The 12,875-nt window shown below is 43.2% G+C and overlaps 1 protein-coding gene across 1 annotated transcript in view; it reads left to right on the forward strand.

Annotated features, from left to right (window-relative positions):
* Positions 1-12,875, forward strand: part of TNMD (tenomodulin) — a 480,685-nt gene that overhangs the window by 355,836 nt on the left and 111,974 nt on the right. The window contains exon 6 of the mRNA XM_085607759.1: positions 9,641-9,801. Within this exon, the coding sequence (XP_085463885.1) occupies positions 9,641-9,801 (161 nt within the window). The remainder of the gene's footprint in view (positions 1-9,640; positions 9,802-12,875) is intronic.

Below are 12,875 nucleotides of genomic sequence, written 5' to 3' on the forward strand. Positions count from 1 at the left end.
TTTGAACTGTGGTGAAAAGGTGTGTCTGTGGCACAAGGCAATGCCAGCAGTTGAGAAGAGAGAAGCGGCACCAAATCTTTGTAGATATGGGGCTGTCCAGTTCTATTCCTCTTAGGCAGTGCAGCAACTGTGCCTGGAGCTGCATTGTACCAAAGTTTAATAAATCTGTCCCATGGCCTGTGTATCAGTAACAACCACCTCATTTCCCACAAATAATAATCTTCCTCGCTTCCTTTAAAGCTTTCTTCAAATTCCATGGGGCCGATTCACAAAGGTAAACTTAGATGTTTGGTCTAAGTTCATGACTTTGGAAATTCACAAAGGGCATTTACAAGTACTTTCTTTATGTCCGCACTTTGGTGTTGCAAAGTGGAATATTAGGTGGTATGGCTGGGAGGCCTAGTCTCACAATACACAGAGCTGATCTTTGGATTCAACAATAATAATCCTTAGCTCAGTCCTGGCAGTGTGGCAAAGAGCAGTTAGGTATCACTAGGGGAACATGTATAAAACATTTTACTGTACCATTAAGGTACATGAGTAATTGAGACAACTCGAAAGAAATCCAACACCCATTAATAAAAACAGAGCTTATTCTTATATAAATGTAGGCACCAAAATGAACTTTGTATCATACACAGCAAAGTTTTGACTTTTTGAAGTGTTCAAAAATAAATGCAGTAGATCTTTCAAACTGGTCCCATTGAAATGAATGGGGGAAAACACAGGTGACACTCGGTCACTTGGAGGGTGAGTTAAAACGAACCTTCTTGTGGATAAGGTCATGCAGGTCCCTAGACCAAGTTCCAACAGTTATTACTTTGTTACCTTGCCCAGGGAGTCCGGGTACAGAGGTGACTTGGCTGTCAGTGGTACTGAACGCTATACACGGGAACTGGTAAACTAGCAGCACTTGACACCAACCACACTTGGAGATGAGGTTCCACTCTACCAACTGAAACTAGAGGTGTCTGGGGTCCTAGGACCGAGGTTCAACAGCTAGATTTCTTCCACCTTACTTCGCGGCTCCGGGTGCCGAGTTAGCAGGCAGCTGTCAATCACAGGGGCACGTCGCGCCTAAGATCCTTTACCGCACACTTGACAACTCCAACTTCAGGATGCAGGAACACAGCAGTGCGGTCGTTTCCGATGTCGGTCAATGTGATTTGCTCTCGGGCTGGAGATGTCACTTAAAGGGTCGATCACCCAACTGGCAATCACCAAGCCTTGGCTGCAGCACAAGTAGTCAACAGTTACTTAGGCAGCTGGAGGTCGACAGTAGTGGAATAGCGGCTTGAAACTTGGTGAAAACTTAGCTACCACTCTGGGCTTGCAGGACACCACTTCTCTTTGGGTTCACTCTCGACACGGCCAGCGGGTCACATTTCTTGTCACGCAGCACATCAATTTTCCTGCAACTTGTAGGGGACTGGGCCCACTAATTCAAGGAAGTATGCTTCAATGTCTGGTGTCCACTGGAGTCCCTCTTGCTGGGAGCAATGAGCTTTTGCCACGGACACATGTTGAAAACACGGTTACAGAATATGGTCCCTTTAGGGCACTTAAGTGTCCTCTCTTTGTGCTGTGGCAGGGTCCAAGTCCTGTTGTCGATGAGCGTGTCTTCTTTGTGCTGCTTTTCGCATTCAAAGTTAGAACTGAGGTTCTGGTGTCGGAGGAGCCTCTTAAATCCAAGTTTAGGGAGTGTTAAGGGCGTGAGGGACAGTGGTCAAGGAGCTCATGGTCCCTGCGGCGAATCCCCTATAGCGGTGACAACATCCTGTGGGTGTACGTCAGATATCTACTCAGAGTCTTTTACTTTCAGGTCTTCCAACATGGCAGAACCCTTCCTTGGCTGTACAGACCTTCTATTCCACCCTAAAGGTGTGGCTTGTCCTTTGGAGGTATACCCCGCCTGACTAACTAATTTTTCCACCTTTTAAACTGGACAGGGTGAGTTGGGGCTCGCCGTCTTGATGACTGTAAACACTAGCCATCCTGGGAGGGAGGAGGTATGACCTTCTTCCTGCCCTGGCCTTTGTCTCCTTCCTGGGGAAGGGATTGTACATCCCTCCAGGAGGGCAGATTCTTGTCTTGGTGGCAAATGGCTCCCGGGAAGCCAATCAAGGCACTGTGTCACAGTCTCCTAGGAGGGAACCCACTTAGGGTGGCACTCCTGTGCATGCCAGCTCACCATCGACAAGAAAATCATGTTGGGGGTGAAAAAGCACTGTGTTTGACACCAAACACCAAACAATTCAGTTGTTCCATAATGGAGCTGGCTATCTCGAGTTTTCTCAGTAGCCAGGCCATGTTACTCTATGGACTGCCGGTCACGTGCAGAAAAACCATTACAGTTACTGTAGGGATATAAATGCATAAACATATATATCCACACCTTTAATGTAATGCACTCTACCTCCTGGGATTAGGAGGACAACCTTAAGAGTGACTTACTTACATTAAGGTCGTGGTGAGGCTCTGCAGCACATGGTGTGTAAAGTCTCACTCTAGAGCAGACAAGCTGCTCATGCAGGTCTGCAATGGTAGGCATACAGACACACTTTTACTTGGGTCACACAGGGTGACACAACAAGTACAGCAGCCATGGTGACCCCTTTACCACCCTTGCCCTGGGTACCACTGGTACCATATACTAGGGACTTATAAGGGGGCAAAGCACCTTGCCAATTGGGTGTACCAATTCACATAACTTTTAGGAGAAAGAGCACGGCCACTGAGGCCTGGTTAGCAGGTCCCAGTGCTCGGAGTAAAAAAACAGCATCTAGCAGTCCAAAATTTGGCAAAAAGTGGGGAGCTTCTGCTAAAACGGCCAGTTACCAACAGTAGCACAAAAGAAGAGGCAACAAAGCATTACCACAAATGACGGGACAACACAATGACATTGTGATACCCACAAAACTCATAATCTCATTAGGCAAATACAGTAATAAATTTCAGATTGCAAATGTTTCCATCTTCCAATTTGACAGTGTTTTTACACAATTTAACAATTTTGAGATGCTTGGTGAATTTAGAATGATTAAGGCAATTAATAGGAAGCTTTGCAGCAATACATTCACCAATTTCCACTTTGACATTAAAAACCCATTTGCTCATATATTCATTTTTTTAAACTTGTTTGTCTTTATCCCTCAATACATAATCATCCAAGATCTTGTGGATGAGTTCTAACCACTCAAACTCATTCTGACCAGCATTGTTCTTCACCCAAAAGAGACAGACTATAGTACTAAGCCTTCTCCTGCGAAATAATTCAAATGGAGTTTGACCAGTTGTTGCACGTGTCGTGAACTTGTAAGCTTCAGTCTTTATCCACAACTCTTCCTTTGAATCTTTCCCACACAGGTTCGCCAGTTGCAAACTTTCTTTCAAAGGTCTATTGAAATTTTCCACCATACCATTGGTTTGGGGATGATAGAGTGAACATTTCTTGTGCAAAATACCCCTCACATTCAGCAACCTTTCCATAGCCTAAGATGTAAATTGAACTCCATTATCATTGAGGATGGCCCCTGGAGTTCTCTTTCTGATGAAATCTTTCTCTAAAAATCTAATCACCGACACCGTAGTCTTTTTTGACACAACCGCCACTTCAGGCAATCTAGAGAACATATCCATTAGTACAAGTAGATAATTGGACGTGGATCCCTCGCTTAAAGGACCCAAAATGTCTAGGCAAATCTCCTCCAATGGTACTAATGGAACATCTTTACATACCATGAGGAGCATTCTAACCTTCTTTGTTTTGTCAATTAAAAAACTTTCAACACATTCTCTTATAATTCGTTCAATGTGTGCATCCATCCTTGGCCACCAATAATCACTTCTCAACCGTTCTTCAGTTTTTCTCATGCCAAGATGTCCAGCACGTGCTAAGCCTATTAATCGCCTTCTCAGTACCTCTGGACGTACCAACCTTAGGTTTCTCATGACCAACCCATTGTTTACTTACAATCATCACGTACTTTGCAACACTGGACGCATCACACGCTCCTACCTTGAGTATTATCTCTCGCACACCACAGAGTATACTGTCCTCAGTCAACTCATCCAACTATCCGGGTTTCTGAAATGCACTCTTCTGTGACTTTATATACTTTGACGTCCTCATCCTCCCACCAAATTAATTGGACTGCCAGAGGTTAAATGTCCAAGAAGTTTTGTGCTGCATCCTTGCCCACTAAAAATTATATTCCAAAACAGAGGAAGTGTATTCTCTGGAAGGATAGTTGTAGGAGATATGTCAGATAATACACTACCTCTCCTCTGGAGACACAAACAGGAAAATGTGTCATAAATTCATCAGTGTAGGAGATGAAGTCCCCAATTTGTGGTAAGCTCTAAATAAGAAACGCAGAGTAGAAGTGAAGAAAAATCAATGAGCTTTATTCCAAAGAAAGTACTCCATCCTCCAACCAACTGTCTCTCCTCTCCAGCTCCCTCAGTCTCCCAACTACAGAACATACAATATAGAACTCCCAAATGACATAAGCAAGCGACAGATACCACACTGCCCAACTAGACAACAAGGAAAAGTGCCTGGCAGAAGACATGACACCTGGCGAACCAGAAAACAGTGAAAAGTGCAAAGAAGAATGCATGGCACCTGCCCTACTAACAAACAGTAGCCACATTGGGGAACAAACTGCACAGACAGACCAGGGTATGACAGCTTGGCGATCAATGTATTCTACTCCTGTTTTTTACAGATTGTAACTGAAGGGTGGTAATTCTTCACATACCTCTGTGCTATTGTGTATGCTTGGGCAGTGTCTATAATGCACCTCTGGCTAGACTCATCCAACCCTATGGCCTACATTTTTTTAACTATGCAGATGACACCCAGATACTCCTCCATTTGGAGGGGATTCTGTCCATTACTATCAGCTTTAAACTTTTAAACCATTCTTAATAGTAGTAGTAGTAGTATAAGCTTTATTCGATATAAAAATATCATAAAAGCAGTACATTTCCAAATAAAACACATTATTTACAAGGATAAAATTATTAAAAAGTCATTAAATCATCATCTAACGCAGCTTATACAATGCATTTTCCAATACAGATTTTAGTTCGTAATTTAATTGTGTTGTTTTTTTTATATATTTTTTTTTTTTAAAAGACCTTAAGAAGATTAAATCTAAAATGTGTGGACTGGAACCCTGCATACAAAAGGGACCCCGTCCTTAGACCTTAACTAAGAGGGTACTGGTCACAATCAGTGTCTGCACTGATTAGACAAGGGGGCTTCCTAGCCTGTATCTTGCTTCTGATTAGCTAGGCAGATCCCAGGAATTTGGCCACCCCGCATATCAAGGTAAGAGAAGAGGTATCTGTACAAAGGATGCGGAGAGCATTACGATGGCACATTGAGCCCAATAGTTTGCAGACCGGTTTTAGCCACCTATTTCTAGGGAGCCTATACGCCGGGCAAGCAAACAAGAGATGTGCCGTCGACTCATTATGATAAGCACAGCCCGGGCAGGGTGAAGGTGTCGTAGTTGGCCCTTTCCAGCGTGCGACAAAGCTGTTGGTCGGAAGAGTCCCGAATCTCAGCTTCATGTATAGTACCCTGTGTCTAGGGATCTGGATAAAGTCCAAATAGGGTTCCAATGAGCAGGTGTATTTGTGTTGGAAGAAACCCTCCGCCAATTTCCCCAGTCTAGGATTTTGAATAACCTGTGACTGTACCCATTCCCAGTAAAAAAAAATGTATAACCTGTTTTGTGGGTGATGTCTGGGAACGCCAGGCCTCATTTAGACCAATGGCAGATAAAAGTTTTCGGAGGTCTGTTAGCCATTTTATCTTGCTCCCAGAGTCCGCTGCAACAAGTTCATCAAAGGCTGCCGCATAATGGGACAGTTCGGCAGACCTTTTAATACGGGCCCAAAACAAGAGGGGGTGCAGGCGTGCTATGTCTTGGAATGAGTATCTCCCTAAATCAAAAAATAGAGGCTTCAGAGGCGTCGAAGAAGGTAAGGAGAGCATGTCTCTCATAAACTTGTTTTCCGACGAGACAAGATCACTCACATTCTGAAAGCCCCAAAGCTCAGAGCCATACAGGGCCGATGAAAGTGCTTTGCCGGCATAAACCGTAAGCACAGGGCCCACAGGCCTTCACCCAGTAAGACGCTGTTCTCTCAAAATGGCGCCGGATGTCCTCTTAATAGAGGTTTGGATGAGTAGTCATTGGTGCAAATGTAATTCATGTAAAATTGAGATATTGGTTACTGGAAGTAACTGGAAATCCATATTTTTCGAAATTCAGTCCACATCTTCTTTTCTACCATTATGGCAATCAACTTGTAAGAAACAGGGTTATTAGTAGTGAGGGGCAAATTCTAACTCAAATAATTAACACAAATCTTGTCAGGGTGAACCACAAAAGTCACTAAGAACAAGCATTTGCAATGCAACAGGTCTCGCATTTACCTGAGCATGAGCTATTGGCATTGTAAATAAAAAGGCCTTTTATTTATGTTTTGGTTTTTGAAATATAAATAAAACGCATTGTCATTTACAATGCTAATAGCTTAAACTCGCGTAAATGTGAGACATATTGCATTGCAAATGCTTGTTGTTACCAGTCATTGGTACATGCTTTTTCATCCTTGCCTCATCTGTCGACGTTCCATTTATAACCAAAAATTATTCAACCAGTTTATCTACTCATGTTCTGTATTTTCTGTTAACTTAGCTATCTGACACATGCTGGTGATCCAACATCCTTAAAATTATTAGCTGATTTTGCTTCAACCACAACCATAAATGTTTTCTTAATGAGCATTACTAACCCTAATGCTGCCTAGGCGAGACCTAAAAAAATATGTTTTGTGGTGCTAAGAAAGCAGTTTATATTCACTTTATGCTGTGTAAAAAGCATATTTGAGGAAGGTTGTTAGCAATGTATGGTTTACCACATTTTGGAAATCAAGCATTGGTTTTGTAGCCATGAATACAAATTAGAGACTGAATATTTTTTACATTTTGCATTTTTTCCATCAGGGAGCAATCACAAGGAGGCAGTGCCACCTATCGCACCACCATAAGTTTAAGATGTGGTTATAAATATATGGATCTCGGGAAAAAGAGTGTGTGTGTGTGTGCGAGAGAGAGAGAAAGAGTGAAAGAAAGAGAGAGGGGGAGGGAGAGAGAGAGGGACAGAAAAAGTGAGAGGGATAGAAAGAGATGGAGAGAAAGAGAGAGGGGAGAGAGATAGAGAAAGAAAGAAAGAGAGAGAGGGGGAGAGAGAGAGAGAGTAGAGCGAGAGGGAACGAAAGAGAGAGAAAGAGAAAGGGAGAGAGATAGAGGGGGAGAGAAAGGGAGAGAGAGAGGGAAAGAGAGAGGGAAAGAGAGAGGGGGGAAAGAAAGCTAGAGTGGGAGAGAGAAATAGAGAGAGAGAAAGAGAAACATAATGAGAGAGGGAATGAAAGAGAGGGGAGAGAGAGGGAGAGAGAGAAAGAGAGGGAGAGAGAGGGAGAGAGAGAGAGCGGGGGACAGAGAAAGAGAAAAAGAGAGGGAGAGGGAGAAAGGGAGAGAGGGAGAGAAAGAGAAAGAGAGAGAGTGAAAGAAAGAGAGAGGGAGGGAGAGGGGAGGAGAGAGACAAAGCACAGTGGGACAGCAAGAAAGATGGAGAAAAGTCATCATGGAAGAAGCGAGGGGGGAGAGAGAGAAAGAGAGTGGGAGAGAGAAAGAAAGAGAGTGGGAGAGAGAAAGAGCAAGAGAGAGGGAAGGAAAGAGAGAGAGAGGGGGGAGAGAGAGAGAGAGAGAGAGAGAGAGAGAGAGAGAGAGAGAGAGAGTTTACATCATTTGGAATTGCTCCCAAGTGTGTTTTAAAAGGGAAAATGCAAAGGATGCTTGAGAGGTTAGCGACCAAAGTGGCCCTGCTGCGAGGAGAGCCTTGAAGTGCATGGACCCACAGTAACACACTCAACTGGTGTCAGACACGCACATAGGCCGTCGCGCCAGCGGAGGTGTCCCTGACCTGAAGGGAACCCTCTGGTCCGAGGGAGGCCCTGCGGGCCCTGGAAGTAGTGGTGGATTCTCCACAAGTCACCTCAGGGAAGCACGACAGCACTCCGTGGGGCATGACTGCCTGCCAGTGTGAACACCTCGCGCAAGCCTTTCCAGCACAGAAGCCAAGTTACGCAAGGCGCCTGTGCTGTGCCAGTCCGCGCGCTTTTACCGAGCCTGCCTTATGCGCACGCTGCTGACATATTCCAAACTGGTGCGTTTCCATGTTTTGTTGCCTCCCGGTGACAAACACCGGATGCAACAAACATTTCTAAACGGCGCTCGTCTGCGGCTACACAAGCCGTGGCCGCGCTCAGCGCCTGTGCCACGGAGGCCGTCAGTCAGTGGAAGCCACCGGCCCTGAGCGGGACAGGAATGCGGCAGCCGAGCTCATTGTGCGCCACAATGGGCGCGGGCCCCCACCCCCGGGCACCGCGCTTTACTTTCAAGTCTATTGTCAGAGCAGCCGGGACAAAGCTTCCCCTGCAGCTAGACAAAATATGTGCGCCAAGGAACAGAGCTCTTCTGTCCGGCTTCACGCAATGAAAGGTGCAGCGCTGGGATTCCAGGCGCCGTGACGTGCACCCGCTCCCACGGCGGGGCCACCTAGCTCTACACACGTCCGTCAATATTCACTCTTCGTGTGAAAAAGCACGACCGCTCTTTCTGGATAAGTTTTACCGGCGCGATAGAGGCGTTTCCACACTACAGGCGGCGCCTGGTATCCGAAGTGAAACACAGTAAGAATACTCTTGAAGTAATGGGACTTCCTTAAATGCATCAAAACTCACTTCTGACCAGGCCAGATCTGCTATGCTATGGCAGCCAACAAAACATGTTCATGTGTTTATAAAGCATGTATTACTTACAAATGATATTTCCCAAACATACTCCCTTGATTGTTTGCTATTTGTTTCCGGAGGCATGTTCATGAACAACAAACCAGCAACAGAAACACAATTTACAATTCTGCGTGTAAGAAGTTACTTCTTTGTGGGATGTAACTATTTTGAGGCTTTACAAATTAATCTTAAGAACATTTTCTTCTCTAAAACGTAGCCGAAAAAATACGCTTTTAGAGCTTGTTAAAGTGCGGCCGCGAAAGTGAAAGTGATCAAACATCAAAGCGGCCGAGCGGCCGCGAAAGTGAAAGACAACGAGTGCTTTCAGGCTGCCAAATGGTGCGCGCGCCCGGAGCACATGCACTGTAGTTGACGGCCTGAAAGCACTCGTTTGCACTTCCAAAAGTGCTTACTATAAGTCTCGCCAGAGCAGCGCTAAAGCGCTGTCTCAGGCGAGACCTAAAAACTGTGCTTAACCCTCGATAGAGCACTGCGAGTGCCACAGTTAGGTAGTGGTAATGGGTTTTTTTTGCAGGAGATTTCCTGGCATGTGCTCCTTTTGGCTGGAAATGTAGCAGCATTTGTTAACATATCTAAAGTAAACAGCAGACCATAGCAGAATAACATACACAAAGCAACATAACATGAACTAGCACTGAGTCACATAAAACGGGTGAAGATTTATGATGCAAAAATGACTATTAATTGTCTGCTTGTATCATCAAAACAGCTCATTGTTCCGTGTTTATTTTGTCTTCTTTAGTTGCTGAATTTATGGACTTTGAGGAAGGACCTGAAGCAGGCGATCACATTCCACTGAAAGTCAATACCGACCATGAAATGCATTATCAAGACCGAGTCAAGCCAGGGAGTAAGCGCCATGGTCGTAGCCTCACTGAGGAAGACTTGCCAGTGAACGATTATGTAAGTCATTTGAATAAACTTTTGTAACTTTTGCTTCACTTGCTGGTACTGCTATACCTACAGTGTTTTCATGTGACATATGTCTTGTATGCGGGTGCATGTGATTTTAGTCATTTGTTAGCACAGTTTCTCTTTTAACAAATGCAATACAAACAAGCTTAAACATGAATAAGGAGCAGGCAAGTGAGGGTAAACAGCTTTTACAACACAGGCATTGCAATGCAATTCCTTTACCACTAATCCATTACCACACACTGCATCTTCAACGCAAGACTTTATCATTAATATCCACAACATTCTATTTGAAATAACGTTGGCGCTGATTGATGAATCTCTGCGAAATTTTCCAAACTTTTGGCCAGCTCCGGTCCGCTCCTATCCTGAAAATTTCATGGTGATTCGTCAAACGGGGGCCGAGAAAAAAGGGGGGTCCCAAAACGCGTTTTCCCAATGCATTTTCCCATAGGACCTGTTGACGCAGCTACAGCCCGAACTGCTGAACGGAATTACACCAAATTTGTCAAAGAGGTAGTCCTCAGTTCAGACTAGTGCCGTTTGCTTAAATGGTGTAAATCCGTTCAGTAGTTCCTGAGAAATTTCGAGTTAAAAAGATAGATATATCTGGGCGGAGCCTAACCACACATCTCATCGTGAGATCTGATTGGCTGTCAGTACTTCATCCAAGAAGTGTTGGCAGCCATCTTGGGACCAATATACATGGTAGCACCTCATTAAAAAGAAAAGCATTGCAGTTAATAGAAGGTTTTAAGACTTTAGTTACATTATAAATCATTTGTTGATGGTACCATACTCATTTTGGGAATTGTGGTGTGTTCTAAGGTGATTTTACCATGTGAAAAAGCCTTCTGCTGTGATATCATGAATCATGTTTGAGAGAAAACTATTTTCTCATGCATTTCCCACAGAGGTTTGGAAGGTGATCTTTAAGCTAAACTGAGAACATATTTTCTGTAAATTCACATTATCTTTCTCAGTCATGTGAGAATGAAGTCTGACATTCTCAGTAAAACATGTACATCCAACAAGGGCAGAGACTGTCAGTTGATTCCTTTGTGTTCTACTGCAGCTTCCCAAAGTGTTCTAAAGAACAACTAAGTCCTACTTATGACAAACGTATTGCACAGCTGAAACCATCTTGATTGGAATAAAGTGGTAACTCTTAAAACATTTAATTTAAAAAGGAACAAAATGAGGGGGTTCATTTTGCCATAGAAAGTATGATTAGTGCTGCAGAAAGAAAAATTAGGGCACATTTTGAGTGACTTCTCAAATTCTCTTCTATTTTATTAAAAAATTCTGACATGCAGATTGAAACATGCACTTTCAATACCAGCAGCAGACTTCCCTGGTGAGCAGTAGCTTTACTACAGTGATCTAATAAGCAACTAGAGTGCTAACATTCTGAATTTATGGCAAATGTGTGACACATCTGAATGCCTTCTTGATGGAATCAAAGTAAAAAACTGAAAGTATTTCCTACTGAGGAGACTGTAATAAAAGAGGAAATTAGGAACCTTCATAACAAATAAGTCTCCCAAAATGGCCATCAAAGACAAAAGAGCCCAAATGTAGCCCAAATATCACCCAGATGTAGCCCAAGTATAGCCCAATGACAGAATGTCCCAGAGTATTCTTAGGAACAACTAGAGCGCTAACAGTCTTACTTATGACAAAAGTATGGCACACCTGAAGCCATCTTGATTGGAATAAAGTGGTAACACTTAAAACATTTAATTTAGAAGGAACAAAATGAGGGGGTTCATTTTGCCATAGAAAATATAATTAGTGCTGCAGAAAGAAAAATTAGGGCACATTTTGACTTCTCAAATCCTCTTCTATTTCATAAAAAAATACTGACATGCAGACTGAAACATGCACTTTGAATACCAGCAGCAGACTTCCCTGGTGAGCAGTAGCTTTACTACAGTGATCTAATGAGCAACTAGAGTGCTAACATTCAGAATTTATGGCAAATGTGTGACACATCTGAATGCCTTTTTGATGGAACCAAAGTAAAAAACTGAAAGTATTTCCTACTGAGGAGACTGCAGTAAATGAGGAAATTAGGAAACTTCATAACAAATAAATCTCCCAAGATGGCCACCAGAGACAAAAGAGCCCAAATGTAGCCCAAATATCACCCAGATGTAGCCCAAGTATAGCCCAATGACAGAATGTCCCAGAGTGTTCTTAAGAACAACTGGAGCGCTTACTGTCTTACTTATGACAAAAGAATGGCACACCTGAAGCCATCTTGATTGGAATAAACTGGTAACACTTAAAACATTTAATTTAAAAAGGAACACAATGAGGGGGTTCATTTTGCCATAGAAATTTTGATTAGTGCTGAAGAAAGAAAAAATAGGGCACATTTTGAGTGACTTCTCAAATCCTCTTCTATTTCATAAAAAAATTCTGATATGCAGACTGAAACATGCACTTTTAATACCAGCAGCAGGCTTCCGTGGTGAGCAGTAGCTTTACTACAGTGATTTAATGAGCAACTAGAGTGCTAACATTCAGAATTTATGGCAAATGTGTGACATATCTGAATACCTTCTTGATGGAATCAAAGTAAACATCTGAACGCATTTCCTACTGAGGAGACTGCAGTAAATGAGGAAATTAGGAAACTTCATAACAAATAAATCTCCCAAGATGGCCACCAGAGACAAAAGAGCCCAAATGCAGCACAAATATCACCCAGATGTAGCCCACATGTAGCCCAATGACAGAAGTGTGCAAAACTCTTATTTTTTTGTGTATTTGCAGTTTTATATAGTGCAGACTTGTCAGGTATTGGAGTGCTTTACATGAGCATTGGTTACATCACACAAGATCAAATTCATTTTGGTTGTAGACATGGGGAGATTAAGTGATTTGACCAGAATCACAGAATGTTGAGCTGAAGCAGAAACTCCAACCTGGTTCCCCAGTTGCAAAGTCTGCAGCCCTGGGAGTAACATCACATCCTCTCCCCTAGGTGCAATATTTAATCAAGTGGTCAACTGGATAAAAAAACATAAAGATTACAAATGATTTAAAAGTTCTTT

Source organism: Triturus cristatus, chromosome 5_2 (genome assembly GCF_964204655.1).
Source record: "Triturus cristatus chromosome 5_2, aTriCri1.1, whole genome shotgun sequence".
NCBI classification, from domain to species: domain Eukaryota; kingdom Metazoa; phylum Chordata; class Amphibia; order Caudata; family Salamandridae; genus Triturus; species Triturus cristatus.